Here is a 12,054-nt window from a genome sequence, read left to right as displayed (position 1 = left end):
GCCACTGGGAGGCGTGCGTGTACTGCCGGAGGCATGATCGCACGCTGATTGGACACAGGGGATGCCAATCAGTGGGTCCGGCGGACTTGATGTCCATTAGCCACCCATGATCGCTCCCGAAGAGGCAGAGTGGTGATCTTCCTATGTAAACAAGGCAGATCGCTGTTTTGACAGGGAGAAGATGGAGATCTTGTGTTCCTGGTAAGCAGGAACACGGACCTCTGTCTTCTTCAAGTCAGAGCAACCCCCACACAGATAGCAAGCATTCCAAGGGAACACATTTAACCCTTTGATCGTCCCTGATGTTAACCCCTTCCCTGCCAGTGTCATTAGTACAGCAACAATGCATATTTTTAGCACTGATCACTGTATTGGTGTCACTGGTCCCAAAAATAGTGTCAGTTAAGTGTTCGATTTGATGGTATTTACGCTAGAAACCGGATACTGGAAGTGAAGTGAGGAGGCGGGAAAAAAACGCCATGCTTTTACTCTCTATGCTTTTAATATCATTGTTGATGTAAGAGTCCAACCTTTTGCACTTTAATAAAGTATCTTTAGTGTTTAACATACTACACTATTGGAGGCTTCTTTTTCCTTTCCCCTCCTTCTGTGATTTCTACCACTATTGGAGCATACAGGGCCAAACATGGTGTCCATTGCCGGGCTTGAAGACCGGATGTGAGCTATCTTGGAATACGCACAAAGACGGAGACGCCCTAGTGGAGGATTGTGGAATAGAATTTGGGGAATGTGAAAGGTTATCTACACTATTTGGATGCTGTTTATATACAGATTTGAGGTGAGAGTTCTGTGAACTCATTTCTTACCGGATACACATTGTCTATTTGATGGGATTTAATGATAATATATATTGGAGAAATCGCCAACATGTGTCAACATTTGGACTTTAACCATTTATGTACTTTTACCATTTATCTTTTTAAAATGATTTTTTCCAGTTTTCTACTAGCTTTTTGGGACTTTATTATTGTCAGCGGCAGTTAAAGGCTGAGCACTAACACACCATTGCGCAAGATCACTATTTTATTTTAAGGCCGGGTTCACACTATAATGCTGCGGATCGCACAGGAGCGCTGTGCGTCCCTGTTCCCCATTTCAGGGCCAATTCTATGCCTGAATTCGGCCCTGAAACGGAGCCAAAGACGCACAGCGTTTTTGTGCAGTGCGCTCCACAGCTGCCCCGGAGATATATGAGATATGGCTTCATAGGGAGCCAGTCACATTCTCCTGTAATGCGAATTAGATGCGCGGAAACACACATCTAATTCGCATAGGTGTGAACCTGGGCTCAGTGTCCCATTTGTCCGCCGCAATGTTGCAGTCCTGATAAAATTCGATGATCATTACTAGTAAAAAAAATGATAAATAAAAATTCCATAAAAATATCCCGTTGTTTGTAGACGATAAAACATTTGCACAAACCAATTAATATACACTTATTGGGATTTTTTTACCAAATATATGTAGCTGAACATATATTGCCTACATTGATGAAGAAATTAGATTTTGTACATTTTTTTATTGGATATGTTTTATAGCAGAAAGTAAAAATGTTTTTTTTTTTTCAAAATTGTCTGCCTTTTTCTGTTTATAACACAAAAAATAAAAACGGCAGAGGTGACCAAATACCACCAAAAGAAGCTGTATGGGAAAAAAGGACATAAATGTTATTTGGGTACAACGTTGCATGACCGTGCAACTGTCAGTTAAAGTAACACAGTGCCGTATCGCAAAAAATGGCCTGGTCAGGAAGGGGAGGGGGGTAAAACCTTCCCGGGCTTAAGTGGTTAATACGGCTAAAACCGTCTTGAACTTTCCAGCCGGGAAGCTGTCAAAGCCAACAGCCAATCATAGATGGCAAAGGCATTCCCTGCCCCACCCATGTGTGTGGCTGCAGGTGGAGAATGCCCCTACTGCCTATGATTAGCTGATGTCTTTGACAGCTTCCTGTGGGTTGGGGCTCCTCCCTATTGCTCTCATTTCCTGTTGTGGCTATGGGACAGGAAATGAAAGGAAATCTACCCAATGGGGACAAAGCTTGCAAATAAATAAATAATAATAAACAAAAAAAAAACAAACGTTGCCAGAGGTTGTAGCCCTCCACTGATGTTGAATGTGGAGAGTGTCCCCCATGCTGTGTGTCCTGTACCTGAGCTCAGATCACACCCCTCCTCTCGGCCAGTCCGTCTCCCTCCGCTCCGCCCGAGTACCCGCCTGCTCTTACTCACTTTCCACAACCAAAACAATCCCACAGAGGAAGCCGCCATGGAGGCTACAGAGGACTCGGGGGTGATCGCCCTCCTGGCTCTACGATCAGCTCCCTGCAGCCCCGTCCATGGCCGACGTAATACCCCAAACCTAGGGGCCCCTCCGAGCGACGGACCCGTGCTAGCCCGCCTGGAGGGCCGAGACTTCGAGTTCTTCATGAGGAACCCTTCAGTCATCATCGGACGGGACTCCAGCCAGGGCTCGGTGGATGTCAATATGGGCCGCTCCAGCTTCATCTCCCGCCGACACCTCCAACTCAACTTTGTGGAGCCCAACTTCTACCTGAGGTGTCTGGGCAAGAACGGAGTGTTCGTGGACGGGGCCTTCCAGAGGAGGGGGGCGCCCCCGCTACAGCTCTCCCGACAGTGAGTGTCCCCCGTGTGTGTGTGTGTGTGTCCCGTGTGTGTGTGTCCCCCGTGTGTGTGTGTGTGTCCTCCTCACCACCCCACATCTCCTCCACACCTCACAACTTCTCTCAGAGAACTCCTACAAACACTTATTGGCCTTCCTTCCCTCACAGCAACGTGTGCAGCTCAGAGGACGAGTGTTGTCTGCACCCTGCATGGAGTGTTTCCGCCCTGTGCACATGGAGGCCCCTCACTACTCCTTGTACACGGAGGCCCCTCACTATTCCTTGTACACGGAGGCCCCTCACTATTCCTTGTACATGGAGGCCCCTCACTACTCCTTGTACACGGAGGCCCCTCACTACTCCCTATTCCTTGTACATGGAGGCTCCTCACTCCTCACTACTCCCTATTCCTTGTACATGGAGGCTCCTCACTACTCCTTGTACATGGAGGCTCTTCACTACTCCTTGTACACGGAGGCCCCTCACTACTCCCTATTCCTTGTACATGGAGGCTCCTCACTACTCCCTATTCCTTGTACACGGAGGCCCCTCACTACTCCCTATTCCTTGTACATGGAGGCTCCTCACTACTCCTTGTACACGGAGGCCCCTCACTACTCCCTATTCCTTGTACATGGAGGCCCCTCACTACTCCTTGTACACGGAGGCCCCTCACTACTCCCTATTCCTTGTACACGGAGGCCCCTCACTACTCCCTATTCCTTGTACACGGAGGCCCCTCACTACTCCCTATTCCTTGTACATGGAGGCTCCTCACTACTCACTACTCCTTGTACACGGAGGCCCCTCACTACTCCTTGTACACGGAGGCCCCTCACTACTCCTTGTACACGGAGGCCCCTCACTACTCCTTGTACACGGAGGCCCCTCACTACTCCTTGTACATGGAGGCCCCTCACTACTCCCTATTCCTTGTACATGGAGGCTCCTCACTACTCCCTATTCCTTGTACATGGAGGCTCCTCACTACTCCCTATTCCTTGTACACGGAGGCCCCTCACTACTCCTTGTACACGGAGGCCCCTCACTACTCCCTATTCCTTGTACATGGAGGCTCCTCACTACTCCCTATTCCTTGTACATGGAGGCTCCTCACTACTCCCTATTCCTTGTACATGAAGGCCCCTCACTACTCCCTACTCCTTGTACACGGAGGCCCCTCACTACTCCTTGTACACGGAGGCCCCTCACTACTCCTTGTACACAGAGGCCCCTCACTACTCCCTATTCCTTGTACACGGAGGCTCCTCACTACTCCCTATTCCTTGTACATGGAGGCCCCTCACTACTCCCTATTCCTTGTACATGGAGGCTCCTCACTACTCCCTATTCCTTGTACATGGAGGCTCCTCACTACTCCCTATTCCTTGTACATGGAGGCTCCTCACTACTCCTTGTACACAGAGGCCCCTCACTACTCCCTATTCCTTGTACATGGAGGCTCCTCACTACTCCCTATTCCTTGTACATGGAGGCCCCTCACTACTCCTTGTACACGGAGGCCCCTCACTATTCCTTGTACACGGAGGCCCCTCACTACTCCCTATTCCTTGTACACGGAGGCCCCTCACTACTCCCTATTCCTTGTACACGGAGGCCCCTCACTACTCCCTATTCCTTGTACATGGAGGCTCCTCACTACTCCCTATTCCTTGTACATGGAGGCTCCTCACTACTCCTTGTACATGGAGGCTCCTCATTATACAGGTAGAGTGCTGTGTACATGGAGGCTCCTCACTACTCCTTGTACGTGGAGGCCTGTGTACATGGAGGCTCCTCATTATACAGGTAGAGGCCTGTGTACATGGAGGCTCCTCACTACTCCTTGTACATGGAGGCCTGTGTACATGGAGGCTCCTCATTATACAGGTAGAGGCCTGTGTACACGGAGGCACCTCACTACTCCTTGTACATGGAGGCTCCTCACTACTCCTTGTACATGGAGGCTCCTCATTATACAGGTAGAGGCCTGTGTACATGGAGGCTCCTCACTATTCCTTCATGGAGGCTCCTCACTACTCCTTGTACATGGAGGCCTGTGTACATGGAGGCTCCTCACTATTCCTTGTACATGGAGGCTCCTCATTATACAGGTAGAGGCCTGTGTACATGGAGGCTCCTCACTACTCCTTGTACATGGAGGCTCTTCACTACTCCTTGTACATGGAGGCCTGTGTACATGGAGGCTCCTCACTATTCCTTGTACATGGAGGCTCCTCATTATACAGGTAGAGGCCTGCGTACACGGAGGCACCTCACTACTCCTTGTACATGGAGGCTCCTCACTACTCCTTGTACATGGAGGCTCCTCACTATTCCTTCATGGAGGCTCCTCACTACTCCTTGTACATGGAGGCTCCTCACTACTCCTTGTACATGGAGGCTCCTCACTACTCCTTGTACATGGAGGCCTGTGTACATGGAGGCTCCTCACTATTCCTTCATGGAGGCTCCTCACTACTCCTTGTACATAGAGGCCTGTGTACATGGAGGCTCCTCATTATACAGGTAGAGGCCTGTGTACATGGAGGCTCCTCACTACTCCTTGTACATGGAGGCCTGTGTACATGGAGGCTCCTCACTATTCCTTGTACATGGAGGCTCCTCATTATACAGGTAGAGGCCTGTGTACACGGAGGCACCTCACTACTCCTTGTACATGGAGGCTCCTCATTATACAGGTAGAGGCCTGTGCACATGGAGGCTCCTCACTATTCCTTCATGGAGGCTCCTCACTACTCCTTGTACATGGAGGCCTGTGTACATGGAGGCTCCTCACTATTCCTTGTACATGGAGGCTCCTCATTATACAGGTAGAGGCCTGTGTACATGGAGGCTCCTCACTACTCCTTGTACATGGAGGCTCCTCACTACTTCTTGTACATGGAGGCCTGTGTACATGGAGGCTCCTCACTATTCCTTGTACATGGAGGCTCCTCATTATACAGGTAGAGGCCTGTGTACACTGAGGCACCTCACTTCTCCTTGTACATGGAGGCTCCTCACTATTCCTTCATGGAGGCTCCTCACTACTCCTTGTACATAGAGGCCTGTGTACATGGAGGCTCCTCATTATACAGGTAGAGGCCTGTGTACATGGAGGCTCCTCACTATTCCTTGTACATGGAGGCTCCTCATTATACAGGTAGAGGCCTGTGTACACGGAGGCACCTCACTACTCCTTGTACATGGAGGCTCCTCACTACTCCTTGTACATGTAGGCCTGTGTACATGGAGGCTCCTCACTATTCCTTCATGGAGGCTCCTCACTACTCCTTGTACATAGAGGCCTGTGTACATGGAGGCTCCTCACTACTCCTTGTACATAGAGGCCTGTGTACATGGAGGCTCCTCACTACTCCTTGTACATAGAGGCCTGTGTACATGGAGGCTCCTCACTACTCCTTGTACATAGAGGCCTGTGTACATGGAGGCTCCTCACTACTCCTTGTACATGGAGGCCTGTGTACATGGAGGCTCCTCACTATTCCTTCATGGAGGCTCCTCACTACTCCTTGTACATAGAGGCCTGTGTACATGGAGGCTCCTCACTACTCCTTGTACATGGAGGCCTGTGTACATGGAGGCTCCTCACTACTCCTTGTACATAGAGGCCTGTGTACATGGAGGCTCCTCATTATACAGGTAGAGGCCTGTGTACATGGAGGCTCCTCCCTATTCCTTCATGGAGGCTCCTCACTATTCCTTCATGGAGGCTCCTCACTACTTGTACATGGAGGCTCCTCACTATGTACGTAGAGGCCTGTGTACATGGAGGCTCCTCACTATACACGTAGAGGCCTGTGTACATGGAGGCTCCTCACTATACATGTAGACCTATATGTATGTATCAGCGCTCAGGAACAATAGCTTGAATCACATAAATATGTCTGTAAATTATATAATATCCAATAATGGTTGCTTGAGAATAATATCAGAAAGTTTATATGCAGTCCGTGGTGATAAATGGATGTGATGACCAGTAAAGTCTTTAGTGGACACCAGCGCTAAGGGCAGCTTTCATGTTGAGCGAAGTCAGCTCTCTAAACAACCGTAGAAAAAAAGAGAAAGAAAGCGCCTCTGAGTGCAGGTATTTAATAAAAAATAATGAGCACGTATTCACACTTACAGCAGGGTAAATAGAATACAGCTGCAGTGAAGAGAACATCCTAGGTCAGTCCTGCGTCCATATGTAGAAGGCTGTGATGTCGCTCCGAGGGGATGGCCGCAGACCTCCGCACGTAGTAAGAAACTGCTGGGCTGCTGAGCTGCATAGAAGTTTCCGTGTTCCGGCAAAGCGCTCGTGGGCGTATGACATCACCAGGATGACTCAGCTGGACGGGAACACACGACGCGTTTCAGAGCATGCACGAGGCTCACAGTGGGCATGCGCGCTCCTTTATCAAGTGTGGATAGGACTGGAAGGATGAGTAGGGGTGCTGAAATTAATCGTTGCATCGCGATTCTGGTGTCCCCGATGCGGCATCGATGCATAAGGACCGGAAAATCGATGTCCGGTGACGTCATTACTAGGCCCGCCCCCCCCGGGAAAGCGCTCCGAGCATATTTTTAAAATGCCTTTATTTTAATGAATGTTGTATGACAATAGATGCTGTGCCCCCGCTGTATGTGCTTTTTTAAAAAACAATGTCGCTTTATACCGAATTTCGCCGTAGTAGTACGATCATGTGACTCCCGGCCCGCCCCGCCCTTCTCCGCTCTCCTCTTTCCTCTTTCGTCTCCTGAGTCCTGACGTCAGCAGGGATTTCTCAGTCCCGCCTGCCTCTCTTCTGATACGATAACTATAGTCAGCGGGCGGGACTGAGAATTCCCCGCTGACGTCAGGACTCAGGAGACACGTGAGAGGAGAGCGGAGAGGGGCGGGATGAGCCGGGAGTCACATGATCGTACTACTATGGCGAAATTCGGTATGTGGTGACATTGTTTTTTAAAAGCACATACAGCGGGGGGCACAGCATCTATTGTAATATAACATTAATTAAAAGAAAGTAATTGTGTGGGATTAATGATGGCTGCGTTTGACGGGCACAGTAAGGCTGCATTTGATGGGCACAGTGAGGCTGCATTTGATGGGGGAGGTTCAGTATTTTTCAGTATGTTTGCGCCCCCCAAAAAAATTTTGAGCACCAGCTGCCATTGGTCCAGCAAAGAGAGAGTACAGGGAACTTCACAGGGCTGTTTGTCATCTGTGGATTCTGTCCCTTCTGACCTCCAAGCAGCCGTGTGTGTGTGAATCTCTGTACCCTGTAGTGCACTGGATTAGTGCACTTTTTAGGTAGTGAGGTTATTTTTAATTCAAAGCAGAGTTCCAGTCAATTTTTTGTTTATTAGAAGTCAGCAGCTACAAAAAAAAGTGCATCTTCTGACTTTTAATAAAAAGACACTCACCTGTCCCACAGTTCAGCGACGTGGCCACCCAAACTCTCCATTCTCTCCCCTGCCTGTCCACAGCGCTTGCAATACTACTGTGGGCATCTGGCTGTGACAGCTTGCAGCTTCACATCCGGGTGCGCATGTCTCACTGCGCTTTCCTGCATAGCCGGGCAATCTTTTGAGAACTGTGAGGTGTCCCAGAAGATTGCAGGGTGGAAGGGCCGCCTAGGCGGCCCAAGCGGAAGTGGGAGCTCGTCCGTAATCGTGATGCATCGCGGAATCGAATCGAATCGAATCGTTGACCAGATAATCGTAATCGATTGGAATCGTGAGACCAGTGAAGATGCGCACCCCCTAAGGATGATGACTTAAATAGCTCTACATTGAAGACTAAAAACAATCCAGCTGGACAAGAAAGGAGTATGAATGTAACTGACAACAGAAGAAAAATCTGCTATCGCAAACATTTAAAACAAATCAAGGACATCTACAAATCTTTAAACAGCAGTAAAAAAATATAAAAAAAATTATAATAATGTCGGCAAATTATTATGCATTATACATTTTAAATAAATTATCTATATGAAGTATATTATTTATAATATATATATATATATGTGTATGTATGTATGTGTAGATAAATAGTATGTTTGAAGGGATCAAATAATTCTGGTGATGATTAAATATTGAAAGTGTAACAATAGGGATAATTAAAACACACAACTATGTGTACTCAAGACTGAGTTATTAAATCTTGCTACTATTGAAAATAATTATGAAAGCAATTATAAAATAAAATTATTCTATTATTGATATCCCATGTGTCAGTGATTTCCATATGTGGAACCAGTGGCACATGAGACATCACATCTATAGTCATGACACATAGGATAATGTACAGAAGGGGGAAATAATTTACATTATAAATGAGCTAAAAATACAAAACACCTGCACCAAGGCAGTGTGTAGCATACAAGGGATATATGCGTGAGATCTATGTAATTGTATGTTGAAATAAGTGGGGAAGGGAAAAGGAAGGAATGAAGAGAAGGACAGGAAGGGGGGGGGGGGGGGGGGAGGAAAAGGAGTTAAAGAGGAACGGAGGGAAAAAAAAAGGGGGGGGGGGAGGGAAGAGAAAAAAAAAGGGGGGGGGAGAAGAACAGGGGGAGGGGAAGAGAAAAAGAAACCAGTAGAGACAGTGAGATGCAAGACAGTAGTGTGATACTATATGATGGTATTAACCTCTAATTCTTCATTCAACCCGTTGGGTGCCAAAGTGTCTAAGGTGTATATCCAAAACGTTTCACGTTCACACAGTTTAGAAAAACGTTCAGCTTCGGACAATTTACGTGGTATTGATTCTATCACCAACACCTGTAGGCCTACAGTAGATTGGTTGTGGTGCTCCAGAAAGTGACGAGGAACGCTGTGTTCGTCGCAGCCTTTTTTCTATGAATCGACGATGTTTGCCAAAGCGTTGTCGCAATGGACAAATTGTGTGACCAACGTATAATGATTTACATGGACATGTTAGACAGTAAACTACGTAATCGGTAGAACAGTTATAGGATCCCTCTAGCTGATAGTTCTTATCTTTATGTTGGAAACTACGCTGGCCATGTCTCACAAAGGCACAGGTCTTGCATAAGGCTTTATTACACCTGTACATACCTATAAGAGGGATGAGACACAAGGAATTTTCAGGTTTGGTAGTTTTCAATCTACTGGGCGCTATCTTGTTTTTCAGCGTTGGGGCCCTTCTATAAGTAACCTTAGGTCTATTACCAAGATTATTTTTAAGAAGGGGATCCTGTTTTAAGATATTCCAGTGTTTATGGAATATATGTTCCATTTTCTTGTATTCACTGTGATATCTGGTAATAAACCGTACAGTGTCACTGTCCGGTGGTTTTGTCGTCTTAGGTTTTTTGCCTGGAAGAAAGGTGGCGTGGGCTTGATCTACTAGTTTCTCAGGGAACCCTTTTTCTAAGAATTTACTCTTGAGGTGCGCACTTTGGGAAATGTAATCGGAATCCCTAGTACAGTTTTGTCTTAATCTGCAGTACTGGCCTTTAGGGATATTATTGACCCACAGTGGGTGATGACAGCTATTAAAATGTAAATAAGAATTCCCAGCAGTGGGTTTGGTGTAGTTTCGTGACAGAATAAGATTCTGGTCATGAAAAAGTTCAAGGTCTAAAAAAGGGGGGAGACTTTCTGCATTGTGTACAAATGTAAATGTAATGTCCCCCTTCTGTACATTATCCTATGTGTCATGACTATAGATGTTATGTCTCATGTGCCACTGGTTCCACATATGGAAATCACTGACACATGGGATATCAATAATAGAATAATTTTATTTTATGATTACTTTCATAATTATTTTCAATAGTAGCAAGATTTAATAACTCAGTCTTGAGTACACATAGTTGTGTGTTTTAATTATCCCTATTGTTACACTTTCAATATTTAATCATCACCAGAATTATTTGATACCTTCAAACATACTATTTATCTACATATATATAATATACTTCATATAGATAATTTATTTAACATGTATAAGGCATAATAATTTGCCGACATTATTATAATTTTTTTTAATTTTTTTATTGCTGTTTAAAGATTTGTAGATGTCCTTGATTTGTTTTAAATGTTTGCGATAGCAGATTTTTCTGTTGTCAGTTACATTCATACTCCTTTCTTGTCCAGCTGGATTGTTTTTAGTCTTCAATGTAGAGCTATTTAAGTCATCATCCTTCCCATCCTATCCACACTTGATAAAGGAGCGCGCGTGCCCACTGTGAGCCTCGTGCATGCTCTGAAACGCGTCGTGTGTTCCCGTCCAGCTGAGTCATCCTGGTGACGTCATATGCCCACGAGCGCTTTGCCGGAACACGGAAACTTCTATCCAGCTCAGCAGCCCAGCAGTTTGTTACTCCGTGCGGAGGTCCCCTCAGAGCGACATCACAGCCTTCTACATATGGACGCAGGACTGACCTAGGATGTTCTCTTCACTGGAGCTGTACTCTATTTACCCTGCTGTAAGTGTGAATACGTGCTCATTATTTTTTATTAAATACCTGCACTCAGAGGCGCTTTCCTTCTCTCTTTTTTTTTTTTCACTATACATGTAGAGGCCTGTGTACATGGAGGCTCCTCACTACTCATTGTACATGGAGGCTCCTCACTATACATATAGAGACCTGTGTACATGGAGGCTCCTCACTACTCCTTTCACATGGAGGCCTGTGTATAATGGAGGCTCCTCACTACTCCTCCTACATAGGGGCCTGCGTATAGTGGAGGCTCCGCACTACTCCTTCCACATGGCAGGGTGATTTTGATTTAAATCATCATGTTTAAAGAGCAACTGTCATCTCTGACCCGCTGTTGACTCCCTGACAGTCCCATTCACTTTAATGGGACAGCTGATGATGCGGCAGTTACGCAACAAGGTGAGGGACGTGGCGGCAGCAGGTGCGTGGATGCCCGCTAACAGGCGCTGCAATGATGGATCTGAAGTGACAGGCACTCTTTAAATGTAAGGGCTCATTCTTGCTGGTAGTTAGAATGTTTAATATTTGCAAACAAAATGAAGGTTTCCTATTTAGAATAAGCTGTCAGGTTAGTAAAACAGCTATATCAGAACTGATTCAATCATACAGTTTGTAGTGTACATAGATTTGCAAAACAATGGGATAAAGGAATATTCCTGAACTTTTATTTATCTCATGGTTACTGTGAAATTGTGTGAATGCATCAATGCAGTGCATGTTATCTTAGCTTGCAGAGCTTGGATTCATTGAATGAGTTTACCAAGAATGTAAATATTGCAAAATATACAGCCTCCTGCTTTATAACCAAGCTCCATTTCATGCTGAATAAACTAAATTATTAATGTATCTTAAACAGAAAACTATATTTAGATAGATTTTTACTCTAAAAGCATTTTGTTTAAATAAATTTGTGATAATCCAAAACGGATTAAAAAA

The 12,054-nt window shown here is 46.1% G+C and overlaps 1 protein-coding gene across 1 annotated transcript in view; it reads left to right on the top strand.

Annotated features, from left to right (window-relative positions):
- Positions 1-2,176: 2,176 nt before the first annotated feature.
- The window catches only part of FOXK1 (forkhead box K1), a 169,124-nt gene continuing 159,246 nt past the window's right edge, over positions 2,177-12,054 (top strand). The window contains exon 1 of the mRNA XM_073633057.1: positions 2,177-2,654. Coding sequence (XP_073489158.1) covers positions 2,287-2,654 — 368 coding nt within the window. The 5' untranslated portion in view covers positions 2,177-2,286. The remainder of the gene's footprint in view (positions 2,655-12,054) is intronic.

This window comes from Aquarana catesbeiana, linkage group LG06 (genome assembly GCF_042186555.1).
Source record: "Aquarana catesbeiana isolate 2022-GZ linkage group LG06, ASM4218655v1, whole genome shotgun sequence".
In the NCBI taxonomy this organism is placed as follows: domain Eukaryota; kingdom Metazoa; phylum Chordata; class Amphibia; order Anura; family Ranidae; genus Aquarana; species Aquarana catesbeiana.
The sequence above is the reverse complement of the archived record's forward strand: the minus strand, read 5'-3'. Positions and strand labels throughout refer to the sequence as shown.